We start from the raw sequence: 27,585 nt of genomic DNA on the forward strand, positions 1-27,585 counted from the left end.
AGACTTGGTAAACGAATTAAACATTTGTTTCATCTGATTCGGCATTTTCTTATCCATATGAAAAAACAAAAACAAAAGCTTAAAGTGGTACAGCAGTCAGATGAAATGCAGCACCAAATCCATTTTCAAAATTGGATTTAAAAAAATCCATGACTATCAGAAATACCCTGTCATTTCTTCTTTGTTGTGTCATGCAGATTGCTGCACCATCAGGTTTGTTACAGCTTTAAATAACAAGGCCTTCATTTCTGATTACATTACTAAAAAGGTTGAAGAAACCATGGGTTGCAGTCATGTGATTTTTATGGCATGAGTGGCATATTTGGGAGAGATTGTCTGGTTTTAGGGTGCAGCACTAATGCACTCGGGTGGGAAATAGGAATACATTTATATCATACTCAGCTCCACTCCCTGTCTCTCACAACAGTCAGGAGCACAGAAGCCCATTGCACCTCTTTGTGACAGGAGGGTAAAGGATCCCAAGGTGTAGCACATGAAAGTTATTCATACACAGATCATATACAAGTTTCAGTAATCGTCTTATTTCACTTATTGTGTAAGTGACTACAGACATTTACTTACTTATACAAGTAATGTATCAGATATCACAGTTAGATATCACAGTTTTTATTTTAGTTGTGTGTTTGAATAACAAGTAGGTCCCCAACATACCGGCCACTCTGTACTGTGATGACAGCTGCAACCCATGAACAGAAGAAAAACGCTGCTTGCAGCACATGAGGCTAACTACAAAGTAGTTCAGAAAGCAAGTATTCATGAAACTGCAAACTAATTTGATATCTTAATATGTCACAGATCAAAATATTAGATAATGCACTAGATAGCTGGCAAGCATTCTACAAAAACTGCAAACCGGTCAACTACTCATTTGTCAGCTGAATTCTTTTAAAGGTTAAACACTGTATTCACTCTAGATCCAAGTCAATTTACTTGGACCAGTCTGTGTTAACAGGTAAACAATAAAACATAGTAAAACGTTTGGAATGGGTACAGAGACCCCAGCAACATGACCAAAGGTGTTAGTATCCCCAGAGTTTTAAAACTACTAACATATTAGTCATAAAATGAAAGTGAACTGGGACAAAATGGGGGGCGGCACGGTGGCGCAGCAGGTAGTGTCGCAGTCACACAGCTCCAGGGGCCTGGAGGTTGTGGGTTCGATTCCCGCTCCGGGTGACTGTCTGTGAGGAGTTGGTGTGTTCTCCCCGTGTCCGCGTGGGTTTCCTCCGGGTGCTCCGGTTTCCTCCCACAGTCCAAAAACACACGTTGCAGGTGGATTGACGACTCGAAAGTGTCCGTAGGTGTGAGTGTGTGAATGTGTGTGTGTCTGTGTTGCCCTGTGAAGGACTGGCGTCCCCTCTAGGGTGTATTCCCGCCTTGCGCCCAATGATTCCAGGTAGGCTCTGGACCCCCCCGTGACCCTAAATTGGATAAGCGGTTACAGATAATGGATGGATGGATGGATGGGACAAAATGAAGGCTACAGTTTGGCCTCATACACCTTTGTAATTCAAACAATCCACAGAAATACACAGCTACCTGTGCCACTCCAATCAAAGCCAGTACAGTGTACAGCTCCTCCTTGGTAAGTTTGCCTGGCGTTGTGCGATTGGCTGAGGCCCAAATCTGACCCAGAGCTTCCCGGGGTAGCCCTGATGACAACAGGATGGGGTAGAGTTTGGCGGTGTCTATGCCTGCTGGAGTCATGGTGAACTCCAGGACCTTCTTGAACATTTCTGTACAAAATACAATACATAACAATTAAGACACTACTTAATGCAACACTAGATAAAAATGGATATTTTTGCTCCTGAGCTGTTATAGATTGTAATTCATATTTACAGCACAGTTGTAAAATCAAAGTTTCCAACCCTTCTCCAATAGTTACATAGTACTGTTTCTGCAGTGCTGATCTCGGAGTAGCAACAACAGAGGCTCTATTCCCCCTATTACAGCTCAGTGGAATTTCATGATTTTGAAACAGTTATTTTAAAATAAAAAAAATACTACCTAGTGTACAAATACAAATATTACCTAGCTTTACAAAAATGGTCCACAAAGTGGGGGACATAGACCCAGTGCTATGGCGGAGGTAAATATAAGTTACATAATGCATGTCACTGGTAATAATTCCACTGTAAATGTGACTATGACTTAATATTTTTAACTAAGAGGGGCAGGGGGCAACAACAAGTTGAAAACAATCTCATTCAAAAGGGAGTTTGTATGGGGTCATATCATAAAAGTGTTTGTTTTAAAATCTTTCATTCAACCAGTACACTGTAAATGATTACCTGGAATGAGAGAATCATTGTAGAGCCAGGGTGGAACCATGGGCTGAATTTCTTGTTGGGGGAAGACACCAACACCTGCTTGTAATAAGAGAGTGACAGCAGTGAGACATGATATTAAGCTATACATGGCACATCTAGCGTATCTCCCTGATGTCTACTGCACAGTCAGCTGTAGCAGTCCTCCACACCTGCTGTGTAGAGAGCCCAGTACAGATGTTCCACTTCCATACTGTTTCACTACATTCTTCATTACTTCAGCAAAGCTGGGCTCAGAATCAGCTGGATAGCAGTCGTAAAGGAAGATTAGCCTCAGGAATAAGAGCATTATTAACTCAGATAACACTGAGTAAACTTGTCCTGCACTGAACCCATGGGTTTCTTCAATGTGTAGGAGTAAATGCGATGCCTTCAATTACAACATTAGTGCCCCAGATGTAATTTTTACTTACTTTTATTTATATATACAGATAACCAAATTTGTAATATAAAATGCTGGGTTTATCAGATATAACAGATGTCTCCTAAGTGTCTAATCTTAATTGTTTTTAAATCACAGCTCGTATCTGATACATTACTTGTATAAGTAAGTTGTGTACTGTATAATTGTGATTAAAAATTCAAACATTCTCCCACTCATTTGTCTCTTTTAATGGTAACTGTTGTGAAATATTAAAAATGATAATTGTCATATTATTAAAAAAGAAATTAAGTATTAATACACTAGGTTCACAATTGGCAACATTTTAACCATCCACACATACAATATTATCTCCAAGAACACAATTAATTAATGCTTTTGCTGTGCTTTTTCCATGATGGAACTCATAATGAAAGCAGTGATGAATAACTTCTTTTCACTTGCTTTTATTTTTTTTTATATTTAACATAATGATAATTGTAATTTTTATACAACACAACAGTTGCCATGAAATGAAGAGAGCAAGAAAATGTTTGAATTACTATATCTTTTGTAATTAGGAAGGAAAAAAAAGTAAAAATGTATTTGTACACCTAATATTTGTAATATTGCTATCTAGAATCAACCAAAGAAAGAGGATTGCTTGTATTTCCATACAGCTGCTTTGTGTTCCTACAGAGGTGGTCAAATGTACAATGACATGACATGGTTTGTGTTATCCCACCACCCATCATTAATATTAAGCAGGAACCATCCTGAACCAGCATAGGAGGAAGAAAGAAATCATTACTAGCACCCATTCTTCATACGAGTTCATATTAAGTAAAGCAAGAAAAAAAAAACTAATGTATCAGATCAAAAGACCAATCCCTGTGAAAGACTTAATCTAGCACCCAGCATGCAAGATAAGGCCAGATCCAATAAAACAAAAACAAACAAAAAAAACAAACAAACAACCCAAAAAAAAAAGTAGGGGGGGGGGGGTTGGGGGGTTAAAGCAGGTGAATGCAGAGGCAGAGCACATGGTGAGTCAGCGGGTAAAACTTCAGTGGAACTCCAGAGATATATCACATCTCCCTGGGCTGTCAGCTGAGCGTCTGTCAGCACTCTCTAATGAGAAGCGGCTGGGGTGGGGGATGAGAAATACTCCCAGCACTGGCAAAAGGAAAAAGACGATGTCTGAGACATCCTTGAGTCATTACCTTCAAAACCCTTCAATGGGCCTGTAAACTGACACAAACCATACAAAAAGAAAGGTGTGGCCAAATTCCACAATATTGCAGCAAGGTTCTGATGCACTTTACGACCCTTAAAAACAGACACAATCCTCCAGGGCTAAGCACTGGGACTTGGTTAGTAGGCAAAAACTGTAAATTTGTGTGTAAATGAAATATTCATGCGCTTCTGATTCTGAAAAATAAGAATTATTATTGTTGCAAGGAATGACCTTCCAGCAGAAGTTCATGATTAGTAAAGAAAGAGGGAGCGCAGCAGCAAGCGGAGGGGTGGCAAACATTGTAGAGTTGTAAGTACGTCTCCTCTCACCACTGGCAGTGGATGTCTGCTGAATTTGGGCTTCTGGTACTGGAGTGGGTTTGGAGGCAGACTGAGGCTCGAGTGTCTTCTTCACAGTGAAAGCAGCATTGAGGTCATCAGGGGATTGGGCCCAGTTGCGGGCTCTGGAGCTGCTTTGAAACTTAATTGATACCTGGGCTCTGGGTGTCAGTTCCGACAGGATCTGTCGGGGTCTAAAGTTAACCTCGGCCCTCTTGTCAGCTGTTAAATCACATGATGAAAAAAGCTTCTCCTCCAGAGATGGGCCTAGAGAGGAGGGCAAGGTTATGTTGCATAAGATCTGTGTCCATAGAGTACAAGAGAAAGTGTTTACAAACAATGAAGCATGACTATAAATAAAGAAAATCCTTCTTCGGCACCTGATAATACATTGCACTTTAAGTGCAACATCTATGATCATGGGGAACTGCAGCTCCCTCTGGTTTGTTTGTGTTCAGAAGCTCTGCATATTTTAATAGAATGTATAAGTATGTTTAAAGACAAAAAACACTGTTTGTACGTGGCTGAAGTTAAACTTGTCTGTACATTTTTATTCACTGTTTGAATTACCACAGAAACTCATGTTACTTTAGTTGTTTAGTTTTGTAGCATTTTGGGTTTATGTTTACTTTCATAAAGTTAGTGCTCTCACTAATTTAGGATAAGTTCCAACCTTACCTAACCTGAAACCGCAAAAACATGTCAATGTTACCCACCAATGAAACATATCTCTGCTGTTAGCAGGGAGAGAGTCACTTTGTAATTTTTTACTTGTTTACTGACACTGGGGCTTCATGAACACATTACATAAGTTTCCAGTGCACAAACCGACTTAAGAGATAACAAATGCCGAGGAATAGTGAATTTTATAAGTGTATTTTCATTAAAATCGTAATGCCACCTTTAACTTAAAAGTATGTCACATATCGTAAAACAGCATTTGTAATAATAACTGTATGAAGCAAAGGAAGGGTTCATGGATGGATGCAGCTAAAATAATTTGTAAGCCACAGTGTGCATGCCTCCAAAATCCCAACTAAGTCTTATTCGGACCTGTGCATCAAGCAATTGCTTATTAAATTCCAGGTAGCATTAGGGCCATAAATTGCAAAATGCAAAATAGACTCAAATCAAAATGATGAAAATCAGTTGCTAATAATTTTTGTGTGTCTTACCAAACTAATCCTTTAGAGCGTTTTCACACTTGTTCTGAACCCTCAAATCCTTTCCTGGGCTTGTTTGTGGCTGAGGCTCATTTCCTCTGGTTTTCCCTCTCACACAAAAATTGGTGTGGATCGATCACACAATTCTAAATGTCACTTTTCTAGGTGTAGTTTCAGTAATGTCAGGAAGAGACTTCATCTCTTTGCAGATTTTCCCACTATTTTCTGTGGATACGAACATTCAAGCAGCGAGGAACAGTGACTTTCAAATGCACAGCAGGGGTAGACCTTTTCATTTTTATCTGTGCGGGCCAGTGTGTTTTTCTTCATGCTCTCAGTACACACATTCACTGCACAAGGTGGTTTAATTACAGTAAATTTGTCCCAGTCTTATGAATGTGGTTTTATTAGACAGTAACGTTACAAAATGAACCAATTGTGAGACTCCACATTCGGCACCTGGAGTGAATTTTTTCTCCCTGTCAGCCTCTGCAACACAAAAAGGGGAGCCAAGCTTCACAAGCCAGCGCACTGGAAAGCAACGAGACACTAGCTGTCTGCTGTCATGCACCTCTCAGACCTGCTCACACAAACCAGCTTATCAGGACAGAGACAAAGGCCTCAGCAGGTCCAACTTAGACAGGACACAAACGCATGTGTTACTGAGTCTGCTGATAATGTGTCACCCCTAACTGAAAGCCACATAACTTACTTCATGATGTGTGATAAGTCAGAGCACAGTGTTCCCTCTTTTGGGGGGGGGGGGGGGGGGGGGGGGTGGCATGCACCACTGAGTCACACCTTTATATCTGTAGCTCAGGGGCTGCATACTGCCAGCTAACCCACAAATAATATATCAACAATCAAAAAAGCAAGACTATGTTAGTGGCATTTCATATCAAGTTCAGTCTCTGGAGTAAAATTATAGGAATGGATGTTTGGCCACATGGACTGTTTTGTAATAAAGAAGCCTGTGAAAACCAATTTTGAACAGCACTTCACTAGGACCCTTCGGTTCAATTCAATACAAAACACTGCATCAAACCCTGTTACCATTCCTGATGGTCCAGCTGGTGTTGTGGCAAAGAAGTAAGTTTTAGTTTTCAAGAATAAAATGTTTGGGGCACTACTGGTAGAGAGAGTGAGATGTGTTTGCTGTAGATTTAATAATGGTGCTTTTCCAATGTGTGGTATTTCTTTTATCCTTAAACTCTTCTACTTCCTCTATCTTCCCATTCAAATGTTGTCCCTCTATCATTTTGTTATCACACATATTCCCTTCTCTATGTTCCACCATCTTAATTCTTCCTGTCTTCCCCCTCAATCTTTATGTCCAAACTGAAGACAAACTGATGACCAAGCTGTGCCCGTGCTTTTCTGCATGCGCGTGAAGAAACCTCTGAACCTCCAGACTCCAAACTCCATAATATCCAGTGATAGACTGCGACCACCCAGCTTTACTCATACATGATTCTGTGTATGTGTAAATAAACTCCAGTCAATACCAAATCTCCTATCTCCAGACTCTTCCTGAGGAATTTCTAACAGGTACCTATAAGAATCTACTTGATTCTACTCTGTTTTTGTTTTGTTTTGTTTGTTTCTTCCGCTTTTCCATTAGGCAAATGTGGCACCCGGTACATAGGACACAGTGCTTTTTTAGTATCTGCCTGCTCTTGGCTACACAACAAATTGCAGACATCTATCAAACTAGCCACCTGTAAAATCTCCAAGTTAAAGTAGAAATCACATTTGTTTTTATCTGCAGCTCATAAAATTACATCATGGTTTTATAAAGGGGTAAAACTGTTCCTTGAAGTGGTGGTTGGTGAAAAAATAAACATATATATACAATGGGAGAGTTGGACAGTGCAACAAGGAATAATAATTTTAAAAAACTATATGGAGCTCTCTGAACTCATGTGTGGCTAAACTGGGTTGAGTCTCAATAAACAACAAAACGTGAATACATGTTGAGTAACCAACACTCAGTGTTACCGCCGTCCGCTTTTGTAGTTTTCCAAAGCCCACTATTCCCTGGGTTTTGCAGAGTCATCAGCTACATTTCAGGGACGAGCTGTATAATGGAAACCCCACCAGTTATCGGGTCCAAAAAAGCAAGTAGAGCAGAGTGGAGTCAAGTAGAGTAGGTAACATGCACGTGTTTACAGCCAACATATAGTTTCTTGTACTTCCAAATAGTGATTGTTCGTAAAATGGGCACAGGTCTCGTCAAAACTGAGGCTTCAGTCATACACCAAGTGCATAACAGGGACTTTTATATTCTCTAGAAGTGCTGAAAACAGAAAACAACAGACAGTGAGAGAGGAGTTACCTTGGAATGCAGATTGGGAGCTGGAGATGACAGATGAGTGTGTGGGGTTGGTGGAGAGGGGCAGAGAGGCAGTGAGGGAGTGAGAGACTGGGCAAGATGAGGCCAGGCCCACCTTTAAGGGTGGATTACTGACAGTAGAGGAAGAGGAGGATGAAGGGAGTGAGGAAGGTGGAAAAGAGAGGGAGTGGCCATCGACAGGCCCTTGCATAAAGTCACTAAACTCATCATCATCCTCTGCAAAAGCAGGAGGGAGTGACTGAGGGGGGAGAGAGGAGTGAGATGGCGATGAGTCTGTAAAAACAAAAAAAGAAAATAATGACAAATGACAAAGACACACAACACAACGCACATGAGTTAAGGTGGCTGTGAAGGAATAACATGAATTAGATTGTCACCTTAAAAAAAAAAATAAAAAAATAAAAAAAATAAAAAAAACCACATACATAAATAAAAACATTCAAACCAATATCAAATTACAGTGTTACTACAACTAATGGAGTTTTTTTAATAGAGAAGCACACTCTGCATGGGAAATGTGTATAAAGTCAAGCAAGAAAAAAGGAAAAGCGTAACTGTCGAATAGAAACGAGCACAAGTGATGATCTCTTCACTGTGGATACATAAAGGTTTAAAATAGTGAACTGAAAACAACAGAAAAGCAAACCAAAACATCTTATCATGGCCCAGAGCTTCATCACACTTGAGCGTTGATCTATAAGTGTCAATAAACACAGTGCAAACAGACAATAAATTCCATGTCCCAAGCTTGCTCTCAGTGCACTTATTGTGAGGTTAAATCCCATTTCTTAATTTTACACCTGCCCCTTGTTTTTGAGAATTATCTTGCTCCTTTGTAGTGGTTAAACCCTTGCTGTATGAAATGGGACAAACCTTCAAGTGCATGATACATCATCAGAACACAAAAAAAGATCAGCGTTTCAGCAGCACTCTGCTGCCAGTCTACAGTGATATCAGAGCTTCTAAATTTTAACATACTTAAATTTTTTGGGCATCAACCTCCAAAAGTATTCCACAATCATATATATCACATCACCCATTCCATATTCTCTGTGATATGAAGCTGGATTTAGCTGCTTATTTGGTGGCTTTTTTTAAGGAACTTCCAAAATTTGTTGTAGACACAGGTGCTTTAATGTAACTTCTTAAGTTGGAACGAGAAATTCTGAGACATCAGCAAATTTCTGGTGATTTTTTATGCATGTTATGAAGTAAAGGGACTTAATGCACTGAAACTACATTCAACTAAGATAATACAATGTTTATCATAGATTTTAAAAGAGAATAAACTGACATTTGTGGCTTTCTTGGGTCAACTGCACCACCATTTTGTCGGCGATTCTCAAGACATTTATAGGCTTTGTTTGCCTCTGAAAAATCTATTTCAAATATTATATATCCCTTTTTCCCAACAAGTAATGAGACACCCTACCCCGAGGCAAAACGAAGGGTAAGGGCTAAGGGGTGAAACAGGATTCACACTTTGTCTCATTTAACTAATGCTTACACTGCACTGGCAAAGCTATTTCCAAAGACTATTCACAAAGATATTTAGGAAGCTGTTGTAACTGTAGCTTTTATTGAGGTATGGAGGAAATCAGACACAGAGGATAATCCAACTACATACCTGGTTTTTTAGACTGTGAAGTTGGAGTAGGATGCATCTTGGCATCTCTGCTGAAGCCATCCAAGTTCCCTTTGATGGCTTCTAATGCGTCATCTCGACTCTTCTCACCAGTCTGAGTGAACAGGAGGAGGTTTTGACAGTTTAGGGAGACAGATTAAGTTAATAATTACCCAAAGGAGTTGGTGCTAGGGTGGTAAAATGCAAAATACTACTGCCTAGCATCTTATTTGTTCTAAGTTACGGTGTTAATGGGCACACATTATCAAAAATAACCACACTTTCAGTAAACTTGCACATTATTTTGTGGATCTTAATCCTATGAGACCACATACTGTAAAACAAAGCAGCTCAGTTAGTTAATTGTGGACTACCCATGTCAGAAAACATGGCATAAAATGGGCCATGCTGATTTTGTCCACTTCTGACATTAATTGCAGAGACTTTAGAATTGTTCCTCTACCCCCAGATTAAACAGTGTAAAATAAACAGAACGAGCACTGAGATATGTGTACGGAAAAAAAAATGGTGTTAACAAGAACAGAAAAGAAAGAAACCCAAGCAAAAGGGCTAAAAACCAGAGCTTCTGCTCACTTGCTTCTCACCAGAATAAAGAATGGCTCATTCTCGTTTAAAAGAACAGGTGCTAAAAGCAGTCGTTCTGAAGAGGCCTGATAGACAAGGAGAGAACTGTGCTATGTTGTTTGATCCTTGTCGTATTTTGAGCAAATCATGCCACAGGCATTCTAGTAAGACCCCAGAAGAGTGTTAACTTGTGGAAAAGGGGTAAAATATGTGTCCTTTAATAATGGGTTTCAGATGACATGTTTAAATATTTAGTTATATTCATGTGTGAAAGTTTGCTTGCTGTGGCTTGAACTAAAAAAAAAAAAAAAACACCAATAGGCACGGTCTGTTGCATATGGCGCTAATTCAAATGCTAAATATGCATTTGAATCTGAATTGCTTAATGATATCTATCTGAATTTAAACACCAGATTTTGATTCACCGGCATATTGTATTTGAATTTCATTTATATAGCATATGAACTTCTGATTTGATATCTCAAAAATAAGAATCTAGGCCAGAGGTCAATCATCCTGGTTTCACAAAAATAAACTTCCACAGAGTGATTGAACACAATTTTAACCAATCGGAGCCAATCACAGCCATCAATAACAGAGCTGTTTCCACCCCTTGCACTGAATGACCTATTATTTTTGGCTCCAGGTGGAAACGTGTCTAGTTTGCTGCAAATTAGGTTTGTGAATGGGACTCTAACCAGTTCCTTGTTGGTGGAAAATGCTACGAGCCTTTTTTTTCTCCCAAGGTTTCTTCCTCTGGCTTTGAGCGAGATTTTCCTTATAATTGTCTACCTTGGCTTGCTCATATGGGGTTATTCACTGCTTTGTGTCACCATCTGGTTGTAAAAACACTATACAAAAATTTGTCTTGTCTTAAGTTTGTGCATATAGGGTATTTCTAAAAATACTCCCAAACCAATGTCAAACTTGCAACCTACAGATCCCCAGACCTGTGCCGCCCAGGTCTGATATCTACACACTTATTTTGAAAAATATAAAAATGCTTCAGTAAAACGAAGTTGTTAAGGAATTCACTGGAAACAAAAGGCTCACTTTGGGTTTGACGCTGCTCAGGAGACGCAGTTTCTGCTTCTGCTCCTCAAACTGCCTCCTTTTTCTGTCTTCCTCCAGCATGCGTTGTTGTTGCTCCAAGCGCTTTCTGTAAGCAGACAGCAACGCACATAGACAAACAGCTATTGGAGATGAACAACACACCTGAAGCAGCCCACTGCTGCAGTACAATAGCAAAGACACACTCACTGATGTTCCTCCGCCATCTGTTTCTGCAGGTCAGCAGGGTACTGTGGTCCAGGGGCCCTCATGCCCATAAACTGCGGCTGACTCATGAACTGCATGCCTGGAGCCTGCATCCCCATGGCCATCCCTCCCTACAAATAGAAGCATAGCAAGAAGCACTGGAATCAAGTCTTCCACTAAACTGCAACAACTATTAATCTGGAGCTGACAGAAAATAAATAAATAAGAAAAGTGAAAAGACCTTGGCAGCCGATTTCATACTGTGTGCAATCAAGCTGTCACTCTCTGCAGCACAGCGTGGAGGGCTAATGGAAAATAATGCTAGGTTTGTAGGTGTGATGAGGCATTCACAGTTATGAGCAGAGATCGACCAGTATTGTCAGATGATATTCACCCCTGGTATTGGAACTGACGACATCTGACAGTTGCCAAGTACCCATTAGTGAAAGAGCTGACAAGGAATGACAAGCCTAACGTCTGACATCAAATATAATCAACAATTCCAGAAGCTGGTACTTGAAGTAACCACATTAGGCAACTATAAAATCGGCTATTGTCAGAGAAATACACACTGAACGATTATTGGATTAGGGACACCTACTTTGTATCTCCACACACTGTCCATTTTATTGGCTCCACTGGCCACACAGGAGCACTTTGTAGTTCTACAATTACACCTATTTCTCTGCATACTTTCTTATCCCCATTTCACACTGCTCTTCAATGGCCAGGATGTTTTTTAGGATATCTTTTCAATATTCATATTCTAACTCCAATATTTGCATATTTTAATAACCAAGTTTTTTCTAAAATTGTTTTGAATTGAATATAGAGGGGTGTAATTGTACTAATACACTATTATATTATCAATATATTAGTGGCATAAACTTTTTTTAAAATGACAGTAATACTGTTTATCACTAATTCTGTGACAATATACCGACCACAAAAATGGCTATTGTGACAGGTCTATTTCTAACACACCACATTCTCAAAGTGAAAGCTGAGATTCAGCCAAATCTGTGACACTACTCATTGTTATAATAAGCTGACCTGCATAGGCATGGCACCGGGAGGCATCTGAGCTCCGAAATTCATTCCCATCATACCCTGCATGTTGGGCTGCATGACGGGGACCATGGGGAAGCCCTGCTGCTGCTGCTGCTGCATGGGAATCATTCCTGTTAGTGAACAAAAGTCACAGAGCAGAATAAGAAGAGGAAGGCTGGGGACATTCGATCAACCCAATGAAATCACTCTGATGGGTCTCTGGGTTTCTGAACCACAGAAAATGAACACATAGATAAAAGTATAATTTGTGGCTTAGTATTCAACTGTGAATATGTTAACAGCTATGGGGTGAAAACAACAGCAGGAGAAATTTTACGGAAAAAAAAAATTAAAATAAAAAATACTCCCACACAGATTTCATTAACACAAATGAAACATCATTTTACAGAGCTGATAATCATATTTAATGGCAATCTGTCTCCACAGAATAAATGTGCCTTCTGATCCTACACATTGGAACACAGAAAATTATAAGCTTAGTGGATGCTGATGAAGCCCCATTAGCGTAACCATAAGAATATGGCTGGAGGGTTGACAAGAATATCTATGTAGGAACAGACTAGGGTTGGACAATAACTTTATATTAAATGTTTCAGTAACAATGACACGTTTTTTAAAACACATTTTCAATATTACAATATACATTATGTACAACATCTGACACTCAATCTTAAAGTTACTATAAAGATATTAATATTGACATAGCCCAGAGGTTTATGTTTGATGGTAGTGTCATGTTCCTTCTTTGTTCTTGCCAGTTTTTCTGTGGATTTTATACTGCTCATATCCATATCTTATGGATATGGAGTTATACCATATCATCCGATATTAGGAAATGTATTGTAATATAAATTTTGGCCAAATCATCCAGCCCTGCAACACAGAGTACAACATAAGCTAAATAAATTATAGTCAATCCTTTGCTGTACTTATGGCCAAACTAGTGGTTTAGAACAGTCCAAATGAAGGCCGTGTCTCTGTTAAATATGTATATCAGTGGAAGAAAGGACACAGGGACTGTTGGGATGAAGAAAGCTTGTTAGACCTTTATGTGGGATACAGTATTGATCTGATTTTCAGACTGTGAAAGTCTCAGAGCTAATTTTCAGAGCAAGAGTTAGTATCTAACCTTATTCATTTTCTCCTGGAATGCATGTATATCACCGTCACAATTATAAATATTACTGCACGCCTTGCTAAATTACACAGTGTATTTATTTATTCCTTGGAAAACCAAGCAAACCGTGTCTGCGATTTTCTTTGGTCCTCCAGATCTGGTCATGACCTCAACATTTTCCCTAAGGTACAAAATCTTCATGAGAATTTGGACTGTGAATACTATAAGCATAAAGGTTTGTTTTTAAATATTTTTTGATATCTTGATATACTTTGATATTCTTTATAGCTTCCTCAAACTTTGTAGGCACCAGTTACATTTTCAGATCAGTAGAATGCTGCTTAGTACAGCATACTGTTGCTGAATGAAGCACAAGACCATTTACTGAGGTCTGGAGTAGTGGTCGACCAATTAGTGTTTTTTAATGGCCAATGCCTATATTTAAAGACCAGAGTAACCAATATATAATGCCAATGATATAAGGTTTTTTTTTCTTTGTTTGTTTTTATTTTTTTGCAACTGATAAAATACAATTTATTTAATAATAATAATAATAATAATAATAAATAGAACAGAATAAGATACAATATTGCTGAACTTACATGAACATTTATTTAGTTCTATTACTGTATGCACTGTCTCTGCTGTTTGCACTCCGCAGTGTACTTATTTTAAATAAGTTATAAGATCAGTTCCATGCACGTTACAGTCTAATATATGTGAATATCTTTAGCCCAGTTTGGACGAGATTAGTTTTACATGGGGAGCTGGGTAATGTAATTTTTCCATCAGTAGTATTTATGATGGATTCGCACTGGATACAAAATAACAGAGATGGGGGTCTACTCAATTAATGCACTGCCCTCACACAGTGTGGATCAGACACAGCAGATCTACTGGAGTTTTTAGACACAACTGTTCTGAGATCAGTCCTCCCAAGAAAAGCATACAGCCCTAAACAACTTTATCTTCTAGTCTTTCATAACAGACAAGGAGGAGGCAAAAAAAACATTCCTTCACAGTTATTATAACCTATATAACAAACTGTTTAATGGTAATGACACATGTTCATAACACATATGGAGGCAACTAGTGTGGAGAAAACATACCTACAGGTGTTTTTGTGGATTTGAGCGTGGTGTGTCATTCAGCCGTTGAGCTTTTACTTAAACCATATTTTTCATCACTAAACACCTCCTTCAGCTCCTCCGTTCTTGAGAAAAACCCAGAAAAACTAATTTTGTCTGGGTCATGACACACTTTTTATTTAAACACTCTGAGAATGGTGTGGGTGTGGTCCAATACTAATCACCATGTGTGACAAACAGCATTCTGTTCTCCAGTGGTAGAGAGCTGTTACAATTACCACGGCAACACACAGCCTCAAGACAGAGCACGTTTTTTCTGGGTTTTTACTCTGAACTGCAGTTGTCATTTTACACAAGGTACACAATAAAATGGCACAGACGGGTAGAACTGGCATATACAGCCATTTATGTACGCACCTATGACATGCGTGTCTCTGGTGTGGTTTTGTGTGATTATTTTGTTAACAAAGTGTACGAACAGGATACCTTCTAAAGTGTCTCCAAATTGGTGCTTTCACCCATTGCTACTCTGCTGTACTGCCAACCGAGCGTGGCTGTTATCCCCGCTGCTACTCTGCTATACATGCCGGTCCAGTGTGGCTGCTATCTCTGATATCTCTGAACACGCTGACGGAGTGTTGCTGCTATCTCTGCTGTACTCATACTTAATCCATTCATACTTGTTCTGTATTGTTTTGTGCTCTGTGTTTGCTCTGTTTATGGCCTTGACTACTTCCTCCATAGCTTAGTGAATAGCTGGATAGCTAGCTTGCTCACTAACGGCTCCCCAGCTTTAACTCACTAGTCTCTTGGACTCAGAGATGAGGCGTGGCCATGGTAGACTTCTGATTGGTCAGGGTAATGACATAAGCATTACACACTTTTAGGACTGCCCATTCTACATCGAGAGAAGAGCAGTATAGGTCATTTATGAGGAGAGATTTATCATATTTCTGTTGTTGTTGTGTTGTTTATTTAAACATTGCTGAACTTTTCACACCCAAATTTAGCATTATACAAAAACAATAAAATAAAATTTCAAAATGGGTTCCCAGGGACTTTAAAGCTTGCTAACTTGTTTAGCTGGTTAAAGGCTTACTAACCCTTCAATTCCCAATTGCACTTTCTCACTAAATTCCCAGAATTAATGTGATTTTACAGACAGTAAACATTATAAACACTGTACGTGGTATTAAGGGTGGCTAATTAAATGTACCGAGCTTTGAAAGACAGAAGTAAAAGGCTAACAGTTTTCTCCCAGGCAACATTACGTTCAGGCACGCATCATATCATTCATTAATTTTTGCAAGTAGAATGATAAAATCCAAACAAGGTGGAGCTCTAACACTGCTCCACAGTATAAAATCCAAAGCTAATTTTAAAAAAATAAACACATCAGCTTCTTACCTTGAGGTGGTCCAAGTCCCCCTCCAACAGGGTACATAAAACTAGATAGAGAAAAAACAGACAAATTAGTACACAGGCAAATACAAGCCTAACAAGACACCTTGATGGATTCATAACTCCTGTCCCAATGCTTGCACTTGTGAGCTTGGCATACCCTCCTAAATGTGCAAGGCTTTAGGGTGTGCCAGTTCTTTTCATTTCTGCAACAAGGGTAGTCGCAAGCATCCCCTATACACACTTGATGCCCCCCTCCCATAAGTCTGTAGCAGATGACACTTTTGTGAAGGGAATCACCCATGATCCACTGTGGGCCTGTGACGTTTCTCACAGAAACCAACAACAAGACACTTTAGAAAACAGAGAACCCTTTAAGTGCAACTAGAATAATTTATTTTCTTAAGAACTGTGAGGTTTGAGCTATAATTTAAAAACGCTTAGGGGTTAAGGGAAAAACCTTGTTTAACTGTTAAGATGTAAACGAATTAACCTCAAGAATATAACTGAGATTTTATAAGCTCCTTTATATTTCATCAGCTACAAGTAATAAAGAAACAGGACATTGCTGGTAACCAGACATTTATGCATAAATATTTACATTCCTGTGTAAAATCTGACAAATAAATTGTGTTCTATATAATGGAGATCACAGACTTGTTTAATAAACATACTGATATTCATAAGATATTATTATAATTATTATTCATAAGATATTATAAATGATCTCAACATCTTTAAACATATTTACATTTAAGTGTCTAATGAAACACTGCAAATTTAAGTACAATTTGGCTGTAATCTGCTGTATTTTGCGTTTAATCTGTAGTGATGTAAACACCAAAAGGGTGTGAGTGTCCCTTTATGCTCTTTATGATCCAAACCCCTTGAACACTTGCGCCCTTTTTGCTCACCCTTCTACAACGTCATCAAACGTCATTAAAGTGTATACTTCCAGAAAGGCCTTAGGGCAAGAATTGGGACAGTGAGACACTTTTAGAATGTATTTTCAAATGCCCAACCACTAATCTTTTATCTGACGCAAAACTATACATTGTCATGACGTGTATTATAAAAATGACCTTAGCAAAAGCATGGGTTAGGTTTTACCAAAGCTGCATAATAACACCAATTTGATCACACTGAATAACTTATGAACTATTCATTCTGTGATTGACGAAAAGTCTGCACGATGTTCACACAAGCAGAGAATTGGGCACAGTGTGTGAAATCAGGCACCAACCACTTTATAACCAGTAAAAGCACTGCGTAGTACATTTTTAAAAGGCACTTGGAGTAGGTGACAAAATCATTTTAATATTTTTATTTTTGGTTGGTGGAATATTCTCAGTCCAGCAGTGACACTCGGGGCTTTAAAAACTGTAGTAACACTGCTGTGTTTGATCACTCATCATGTTATGGTTGATCAGTGTATATCGTTATATGTAAATATTAATACGTTATAAATGCCATTCATTTCCTAGATCATTTTTCCACAAATCCCTAGGAAACATTCAAGCATACAGTCAATAATATAAGGGCATAACAGTTAGTAGGAATAGTTGATGATTCCAGATTATGTTCCATTAACATCAAACGTCAGTGTCTGACATCTGGTACAGTCCTCTGTGGTCTACTTTAAGTTAACACTAAACTATAGTCAGGAACAACCTACTGAGCCTCTTTCCCTGATGATCTGCCATGGCTTTGCCCAGATCTAGATTCTGAATGTATAGGATTGAGCTATACTTTACTGCATATCATATTTTCCACAAGCAAAAAAGCCAGGGTAAATGGGCCACATTTTAGTAACTGGTCAGCCATGCAATCCTGCTCAAGAAAGCCCTGAGCATTTAGGGTCTGTCTGGATTCATGTCTGTCTCTTTTCTACGATGCTGGTAGCAAGCAGCTTCAGAATGTCTGTTACTCCCTCTGGAAGACCAATACACAGCCACTGCCCTGGAGCAGCTCTACCATGCATCTGTCCACTCTCAGATTTAAAGATTTATAGAGTGCTTTCTGAGGCTGTATCACTACAGCAGAAATAATATTGGGATTAAGCCCACAGATTAACACAGAATGAAATCTGCTATGACGTCCGGGGCATGGGGAGGCCCTGTGTCTTCGCCATTTTCCAATGTCAACACACAGAAGCCAGCCTTCACCTCTGTGCTGTTCTGAAGCAAACACTCTAGTTGACTTGCTTAAAAAAACGTCCCAGGTTACATAAGATTTCAGCTTCGTTATGATGTGCTTCAAAAAACTGATCTCAAACAATACTGTTTCAGTAAACGTAGGACATGCAAAAGCTTTTAAACTATTTAATGTGTGGCTTTAGATTTGCATTTTAGATATGCAGGAACTGATCATTGGACCCTTAACTTTTTCTCATTCTTTTGGCTACTTTAAATTTGTTGAGTTTCAGTTTTCCATAATTAAATGCAGTAAATTAAAATGCATAATTGAAGAGACATTAAAAAAACTAGCAATACACAGCAAGCATCAGCTCAAGCCTTTATTTGCTTTAATATGAGAGGAGGAAACTGTATAAAAACAAGAAAAAGAAGGCTGATAATTGTCAGAAAAGCTTGTAATGCATACAGTAAAAGTTTCATCTTCCAATTAAGCTAAAGAGCCATTCAGCTTCCTGGCAAAAATATTACTACGGTAAATCCCTTCCTCATGGTGGGGAAAAAATCCAAACACAACAGCTAGAACGAGCTGAAAAACATGTTTCTGTGTAGTATTTGACTCAAATACTACAAATTATTTCCATGATTCTGTCTGATTTTCACAGTGACATCACATAAGTTGCCTGAAATTTTATGGGACTTCTTGTTTCTGGCTTATAAATCTAATATATAAAGCCTGACCTATTTCAACAGTAGCATTACACTGGGTTATACCAGATGCACAGACTTTCCTCCAAGTCCTTTTCCTTAAATATATGTGGCAGCTGGCAATTTAGCAGCTTTTAAACTGAATCCTGTGAGAATGTATAGATTCAGTATTCATTTCATTTATTCATTGTCTGTAACCGCTTTTCCAATTCAGGGTTGCAGTGGGTCCGGAGCCTACCCGGAATCACTGGGCGCAAGGCTAGATTCAGTATGAAACAGTAAATTAAAGCTGTAGTAGGTGATTTTGTAGGAACCAGTATATCTAAGCCAGTTTTTGATCTAAAAAAAGGCCCAACTCCAAACAGAGTGATGGGCCAAATCTGATCCTATCAGTATCAGCCCAAATCAGGGTTGATACTGATGTCATTCACTCATAGGGTATCAGTTGAACTGGGCCAATCAATATTCCAGTCCAGAGCTTGCACAGGACCATGACAGGGCCAGCCATAAAGTCAGGGATCCATATTCCATTCCATGTCTTACCATGAATCCATGGCAATGGAGGCCCAGTGCACAAGGAAAACAGGGAAAATCATATCCACACTAAACTGTGTTTTGGGGGTCACTGAAAACGGAGGTTTTTGAAAACGGGCAAAACAGAGCTTTTGGAAAACTGTACTTGTGTGCGTGCGTGAGAGAGAGAGAGAGAGAGAGAGAGAGAGAGAGAGAGAAAGATAGAGATAGAAAAACAGCAATAGTGCTCTGTGGTCTATTTCAGCCTCATGATTTACTCTTAAACACAAATCCAAAATAACAATAATGATAATAATAAAGTAAAATGTCATCTATTTTTACAAATAGCTATCAAGATGTAAAGAACATTTTAGGAAATATACAAAGGTTTAAGAAATCACCTACTCCTGTTTTAAGACCTGCTATGCAGATCATTAAAACGATTCTGTTTACATAAGAAAGCTCACCAAGCTATCCACTAATACTACCACCAAGAGACACAGACTGACTGAAAGCCAACAAGCAGGGTTTGGCCTCACTTAATTCATTTAGCCATGGCCTGCTCACCAAGGCTTACTTCCCGCCTTGCCCTGCGATGTGTCACAGCCTGTCAGCTTCAACTTTCAAACTGCATCACCTGCATAAGGAACACCAACTGGTGGGCAGATGCAATACCACTAGAACACAATCCATGCTCTAGGTTAACAGAACACACCAGAAAGAGTGTAAAGCAATGCTAACAAAATTGCTATTCAACATGAGAATGGTAGATACTACTGTTTACTGCAATTGAAAACAACTCCTTGGGCTACACTACAAGTAAAATTAAAAAGACATCAACCCAGATGTTTTCTCATATTCACAAAGAACCCCACTCCTCAAAAAGAGATTTTAGATCCAATCATAACTTAATATAATTAGTTCTACTTTGCATGCACTTCTTTCTTGATTATTAAAACTGAAGTAATGATTAGCTGCACATGAGAGTAGCATACGTAAATGCAGAATTTACTTGCAATAGGCTTTTACTCATCTAAATACTGACATTCATATGAGGAAAATGAAGAAAAAGAAAAAAAGAAAAAAAAAAAAAACAGGTGTGATTTTTAACAGTGGGACCTTCACACCAATTCTGAAATCACTGGAAGAGGTAGAGGAAATGGATTCCTTGAGTAGAGTAGCAACAATTAATTTTTTAATTTACTTTTAAGCACTGCAACTAAATGACACACACACACACACTGAGAATACCACAACACGGGGAGTTCAGCACCTCATTCAGGATCTAAAGCTGTATAACAAACCTGTACAAAAGATATTTCTGTAGGTTACTGAGGATGTTTGAAGCCCTTCTCCTCTCATTAAAAAAGATTATATATTTAACCTTCACATTTTTTATAGTCAGCGAGTTGCTTGTTCTATTAGCTTTTGTATTCTTCTGTAGCCATCTTGATGCTCATTTGTCTGGTCTGCAAACATGACAATTGAGCTGTACAATGCAGTAAATTTAACAGGTTCCTATTGAAAAATCCATCTGTGTCGGACAGTTAAAAGACACTATTAATATACATGAGTTTGTTTTTCAAAACCTGACGTGTGTTTTTTTGTCTGTAAAAGTCTTGACTCGTGGTGAATACGCCTTAAATCTTTCTTTGGAGAGTGATGACATATCTGCTACTGGAAAAATATTTCCAGGTTTCTAACAGAGGTAGATGCTATGAAAGATATATAAAAGCCCAAAGGAATGGAGTGGCACACTGCTCTGCACTATTCCTAGAATAGGGCCATATGTCTTCTGCAGATTCTTCTGTGCAAGCAGAAGAGTAACTCTAAACACTTGGTCAATATAAGACAGTGGCTAGATCAGCTCACAGGAGTAACTGGAGTATATGAGTTTAATAGAAGCTGTGGCGCAGCTTACACTTAAGATGCATTCATTTTCATCCACACAACCATTAACAGCCTACAGACTAACAAACAGATTCGCGGTGAGCCCAGAGTGAATATATTCTGAGTTATGTGGTGAATTCCAAATCCGGAATTTACATATAACTTGGCTGGACTTCTTGCTGTTCTGGCAGACAGCAAAACCAGACGAGAAGACTCCAGGCATTATCCTCTACATCATCATCCGGTTTCACCACCTGTATCAGAATTACCTGGAGCTGTGGTGTGTGTGGAGACAGACATTCATTATTTAAGGCCATTCACCAGAGGCCAAAGCTCTGCAACTAAATAAATGATGAGACTGTGCTAGTCTGAAAGATATACCCTAGGCCTAGGTATGAGTCTACATAACATTACTAAATTCAGCATGTGCAAAGTACCCCTCTTTCAGCATCTGAATACTGATATGGTAAGAATATTGCTGACCAAAAGAAAGAAAACTGCTATTTTCTGGATTTGGGTGGGGGCCTTTTAAATGGAAAAGCTTACATATTCAACATTAGGGGGGCCTGGATGATATATCCCTCTGGAACATCTGTAACATGGATGTGTCCCTGCTCTTAAGGCAAGAAAAACTCATTTTGTTCTTTAAAAGAAGGTATTATTCAGTCTTCAAACAACCAGAAAACGAGGGCCCTTGGGAGTCTACTCGTGATTACAATTCAACACTAGATTTATAGGAAGGCTGAATCCCAACAGCCGTTATAGGGACGTTACAAACCCCCACAGACCAGCGAGAAAATTCGAGACTTAATACCGGCTTATTAGTGCTGTCCACGCCACCTTAACTAGTGCACCAGCTGTTCTATTTAAGGTGGAACGGGGAATTCTAAAAGGGTGACAGCCAAGTCTTTGCCGGGAATATGAGCTTCCTATTCATACTGTACATTACTATCACTGAATGATACCACTCACACACAGGGGACCAGATAAAGAGGGTGACCGGACTGTAATAACGAGCTGGGTGTAGCGAGACGGTGAGCACAGCTCTGGCTACGAGGGAGAAGAAGTGAAGGGCTATGGCTAAGACAACAAAACTGAGAGAAAAACATTCGAATTCAGCCTTAACGTTTTTACACGCCCTAGTTAAAAGCACACACCAATGCTGGGGCTTAAAACACACCCAAACGTAAACGTCAACCCTGTCGCCGGTTGCTGTGGCTTGCTTTAGACATTTCTCTACAGCCAGAGGAGATGAGAGAGCAGCTCCATCAGCTAACGCTCAACACACAATGCTACACCGAACAAACAGACAGAGTCCGACCTCGGCCCGCTCAGAACAACACGAGTACACAAGCTCAGCCGCAGACATGTGAAGAAAACACAAAGCAGCAGAAGGTGAGGGTGTAAAATGCGAGTTTTTCTATACCTGCCTCCTCCCCCTGATCCGGGCCGCAGCGCCATTTTACACACTGCTCCCTCCGCCTAGTGACGTCACACACTCCGCACACACTTCCGCCTGCACCTGTAGTCGGTTGCAGTGGCTTGACGTGTATTCTTTCTTTCTTTGTGTTTGTTCGTTTGTTTGTGAGTGAGAGTGAGAGTGAGAGTGAGAGTGAGAGTGAGAGAGAGAGAGAGAGAGGGAGGACTTGAGGACTGTCCAATATATATATATATATATATATATTCATATCGGACAGTCCTCAAGTTTTGGCTTAAGTTATCTAGCTGAGAAATATTTGTGGAACAGTAGTACCCCCTGCTCTGTTGAACAGCCCCCTTATTCCTTATTTGTTTACTTGTCGTTTGTGTCTTAGTTTAAATCTTTGTTTGTTTGCTTGATTTTTGTGCTGAAAATCATTCTGACAAAAAGCAGGGATGTATGATTTTAAGATTTACCACTTTTTCCATTATCAATATGATATAGATAAATTCAGAAGATGTGTATGTTCAGTGGTCATACACAGTAAAACAATAACGAGTTTCTAAATGATGACCCAAGATTTTATTTAAATCTCTACAACAAATACAGAATATAAAATCAATTAAAGTCCAGGGCTTTGAACAAAGCTGAACAAAATCTGAAGTCACATTAACTTTACATTAAAATAGTTTCAACGTCTTCAAAACAATGGGATTTGAAAATCTGTTTTAGTTCAGCTCTTTCGATGTTTTTGAGCTTGTGTAGACTAAACTGAACACAAGATGGAGACATTTTTCTAGGATTCACTTCCCACTGAAGTGCCGAGGACTGTGCTTGGGCTGGAAAAGCCAGTGTTTTTCATTAGCAGAATTCAGGAGACGTTAGTTTTATTCACTCGTTTCCAATAACCCGCATTGCAGTTTTAAGAATTTATTTTTATGACTTTTACATTGAGTATTTTTGAGGAATTGTTCTGTTGGTGATATGAACTGTGGGGCTTTCCCATTAACAAAAAAATGTTTAAAAAGCTCGGAAAATTGATGTGGACATCAAAATAAAATACGGCCAGAGAGAATGTGATTTCATGACGATGCGTAGCAGAAAACGTATACAGTGGAACCTCTACCTACGAACTTGACCGTGACTCGGTTCGTAAGTGGAACTCGTTTCTCGAGTCAGTTTTCCCCATTTAAAGTAATGGAAAAGCAATTAATGCGTTCCAGCCCACCCCTATTGGGGTCAGTGGCCAATTCCAGCCGCCGGCTAGGCGGAGGCTCGGGTTCGTTTCTAGAGTCATGGTTCATTGGTGGAGGCAAACCATATTCAAATGCCCTGTTTGTATCTTGGAAAGTTCGTTAGTATAGACGTTCGTTAGTAGAGGTTCCACTGTATTTGGTGGACGCTCGGAAGATGGCCGAATGTAGCTATATTGAAACTTGACCAACGACAATTCCTAAGTTAGGTCCTACAGTGAATGGCTTTGGATGTTTGTGCTCCACCTGTGCTCACTGGGGTGATTTTCTACTGTAAGCACCCCCATATCTTTCATGAGATGTATTATTTATTTTTAGCATAACATGATAGATGTTATTTAACGAACTAGCTAATATTGAAAATAGCCTACTAGAAATTCCACTATAGTTTTAATCACAGGGCTCGTTTTTTCACCCACTAAAGTTACTTTTTAGCTACATTTTTTTAAACATAATTCATTATTTAAGTTAGTAAATTGGGGCAGCATGGTGGCGCAGCAGGTAGTGTCGCAGTCACACAGTTCCAGGGGCCTGGAGGTTGTGGGTTCATTTCCCGCTCCAGGTGACTGTCTGTGAGGAGTTGGTGTGTTCTCCCCGTGTCCGCGTGGGTTTCCTCTGGGTGCTCCAGTTTCCTCCCACAGTCCAAAAACACACGTTGGTAGGTGGATTGGCGACTCAAAAGTGTGAGTGAATGTGTGTGTGTGTGTGTGTGTGTGTGTGTGTGTGTGAGTGTTGCCCTGTGAGGGACTGGCGCCCCCTCCGGGGTGTGTTCCCGCCTTGCGCCCAATGATTCCAGGTAGGCTCTGGACCCACCGCGACCCTGAATTGGATAAGCGGTTACAGATAATGAATGAAAAGTTAGTAAATTGACTTTGAGTTGAGGATGACTTTTACTTGAGATCAGTGTATGCTGCACTACTTGGCCTACAATATGCCATACTCTTCAAACACAACATCAACACCACTGATATTAGAAATTAATCATGCTCTTTCACTGTCAAGTTGGAATAAAGGCCTATATAGGCATCAAGTGAAAATGGATGGCTGGGTCTGTGTGAATTGCACCAGGAGTAGTGATGTTCTAGGAAATGTTCCGCTGGGAAACCAAGTCTTGGCATTTATGTAGATGTTAGATGAATATGTTTACTGCCAACCAACATTTTGTTGCAGACCTCTTCATGACAATTATTGATTTATAGCAGTGGCGTCTTTCAGCATTCTGCTAGCATCATGGTGCAAGATAGGACACATGTCTTTTGGAGTCCATGGCTCAACAGTTAAGAGGGGTTTTGATGGCCTGAATGAGGCCTAAAGAATATGCAGAAGGTGTTTTTAATGTTATGCTCTTCCACATTTATTTAGTGTTAGATCTTTTTTTAATTTAATTTTATTTTATTTTATATATATGTTTGTTTTATAATTTTAGCTGTTTTTGTTTTGTTAGTCAATTATATTGTGCAGCACTTTGGCTGACACTCATATTTTAAACAACCTATAGAAATAAATATTGAAAGTTAAGATGCCAAATATACTTAAACTATAAAACTGTTATTAGACTGGCAAAACCGTACATAGGCACAAAGTTAAAAGGTAAAACATAGGTAAAATATTGACTTAAAGTAAAAGTACCTTAATTTTTTTTCAAAGAAGTACAATGTAGTGGCTTAAAACCTATAAGTCACATACAGAACCACCATGGAATTCCACATCGCAAGTCCATCGCAGTGTTCCTTAATCTGACTCCTGGTGAGCCACCTAAGTGCATGGTGACCCAGTGCAATCATTCATTTTTAAAACTGATTTTAGGGGGTCAGAGCAATGTTGTGGGTCACTGTGGTTAAGAAAAGATGGTCTAATTCATTTAAAGGAACCCAGAAAGGTTTAAAACATTTAGCTTCTGTGGGGTGCTAAAAAACTCATGGATGTTGTAAAGTTTTTTTATTTTTTTTTTAATGTTTTTATGATAATTTAAGCCTTTCTATGTGTATTTAAACATATCTAGCATAGTAATGTGTTCATTGTAGATGTTAAAAAACAATGTTAATATTGGAATTAAGTAAAAACTGTAAATTATTATATGATATCTTTTTGCTGATGCACTGTTCCGTCATCATGAATGTCACAACAATTCGTGCTGCATTGAAACTTTTGATGTATCTGACTTCAGCTTCTGACTGGGCGTTCATGTGATGCCGCTTGGTTGGTTACCCGTTATTCTGATAAAATCAACAGCAACTGAATGCAGCAAATTCAGAGTATCTGCAGGTATGGGAAAATCAAATGTAAGAAGTTTTAAGAAATTTTTAATTAGGGACATATTTAAGATTACAGCACCCCTGCTCCGTTTTTATTGACTTTAATATATGTATTTGATTCATGTATTTTCTGATGAGCCAGTATGTCAAACAAATGCACTTTGTACTGATTGGCTTGATGTTGGCTTAACCATGGTGCAACACTGAAGTTCAATTTAGACTGTAGTACAGTCTGTGCTGGCTAAAAGCAAGAGGTAGCTGAAAATATGCTGTTGGTTCAGCTTAGTTCAGTATGCCATTAAGAGTAAGTTAGCCTGCATACAAAATCTGGAAACAGTGAAATCCATGTGCGAAATAAAAATATAAACCAAATTGAAGAAGAAGAAGAAGAACAGTATTGATCCCCTTAGGGAAACTGCTTCTCAGCATTTGACCCATGTGTGGTAATGAACACACAAACACACACTAGTGAGCAATTCTTCACACACACAACCAGAGTAGGGCAACCACCTCTGTGCCTGGGGAAAGTTGTATTTACTGTCCATGGCATTTTTAAGATAAACTAATTTAAGACGTTTTAGGATTATTTAAGGAGCTGGGTTTGACAAGTGCTAAAGTTGAGCTAGCTTTAGCTAGGCCTCTTAATTTGTTTGAAGGTTAATGCTAATGATACAGCAAACAAAAATATTTTAGGCACAGTTGTTCTTCCAACATTGGTTCCAAAGATGGTGTGTGAAAGTGTGAGATGTAGGTATGCAATGTGAAAATGCATAGATAAAATGGAAGGTTGGAATTTGGAATGAGTTTTCATTAGCATCATTACATTAGCACAGAGCTATATTAGATTAGAATTAGTACTCCTGTAGGAAAATAAGCATTACTTGGCTGTAGAATTATTTGTGCTAAGGGGAGAAAAACATGAACTTTATTTGTTTATTTATTTATTTATTAATGCAAAGTTATCATACCAAGGTACTTGTACCAATAGTTTTTTTAACTAAATAGGCTTTGAACTGCGAACAGAATTTCAAACTATCACAAAAGGATTTGGCTAAAACTCAGAGAATACTGACACTGCAGAAAGGGGAGGAGGCTCAGAGTTGAGAAAGTTGCCAGACAAGATTGATATTTCATTTGTTCTAAAGGCCATTCAGAAGTCTGAATAGGACACCTTACATAACTATTAGGATGTGGCGAGAGGGCTGTGAAGGATGCTGTTACCCTACTGGGAGTGGTGGGTTTAGCTGAAGTCCTGTCCCCACAATGGCCCGGAGCTGGTGTGAATGCAGCCAGCCAGGTGAACATTAACCCACCTCCCTCACCCAGCATCCCACCAATCACCATAAATCACCAGCTTCTTCAACCTCACTCCACAACTGCATTAGCAGGCTGACTGCTATCTGTCACTGGCTTTCTAGTGTATTATCAGTCTCCCAGCTGAAAGGAGACTGTAAAAAAAAATGCAGAA

The 27,585-nt window shown here is 39.1% G+C and overlaps 1 protein-coding gene across 11 annotated transcripts in view; it reads right to left on the minus strand.

Moving 5' to 3' along the window:
• The window catches only part of synrg (synergin, gamma), a 68,641-nt gene extending 45,899 nt beyond the window's left edge, over positions 1-22,742 (minus strand). For 3 of the 11 annotated variants that reach the window (XM_066662484.1, XM_066662482.1, XM_066662479.1), the window contains exons 1-10: positions 22,616-22,742; positions 15,953-15,993; positions 12,323-12,450; positions 11,273-11,400; positions 11,066-11,171; positions 9,431-9,542; positions 7,786-8,076; positions 4,279-4,554; positions 2,316-2,393; positions 1,561-1,757 (exon numbers count right to left, since the gene is read on the minus strand). In XM_066662484.1, the coding sequence (XP_066518581.1) occupies positions 1,561-1,757; positions 2,316-2,393; positions 4,279-4,554; positions 7,786-8,076; positions 9,431-9,542; positions 11,066-11,171; positions 11,273-11,400; positions 12,323-12,450; positions 15,953-15,993; positions 22,616-22,650 (1,392 nt within the window). In that variant the 5' untranslated portion in view covers positions 22,651-22,742. Of the gene's footprint in view, positions 1-1,560; positions 1,758-2,315; positions 2,394-2,503; positions 2,564-4,278; positions 4,555-7,785; positions 8,077-9,430; positions 9,543-11,065; positions 11,172-11,272; positions 11,401-12,322; positions 12,451-15,952; positions 15,994-21,735; positions 21,850-22,615 lie in introns of those variants that run through there. The other 8 variants (XM_066662480.1, XM_066662481.1, XM_066662486.1 and 5 more) reach the window with 8 other exon arrangements.
• Positions 22,743-27,585: the final 4,843 nt, after the last annotated feature.

Source organism: Hoplias malabaricus, chromosome 1 (assembly GCF_029633855.1).
Source record: "Hoplias malabaricus isolate fHopMal1 chromosome 1, fHopMal1.hap1, whole genome shotgun sequence".
Classification (NCBI taxonomy): Eukaryota; Metazoa; Chordata; class Actinopteri; order Characiformes; family Erythrinidae; genus Hoplias; species Hoplias malabaricus.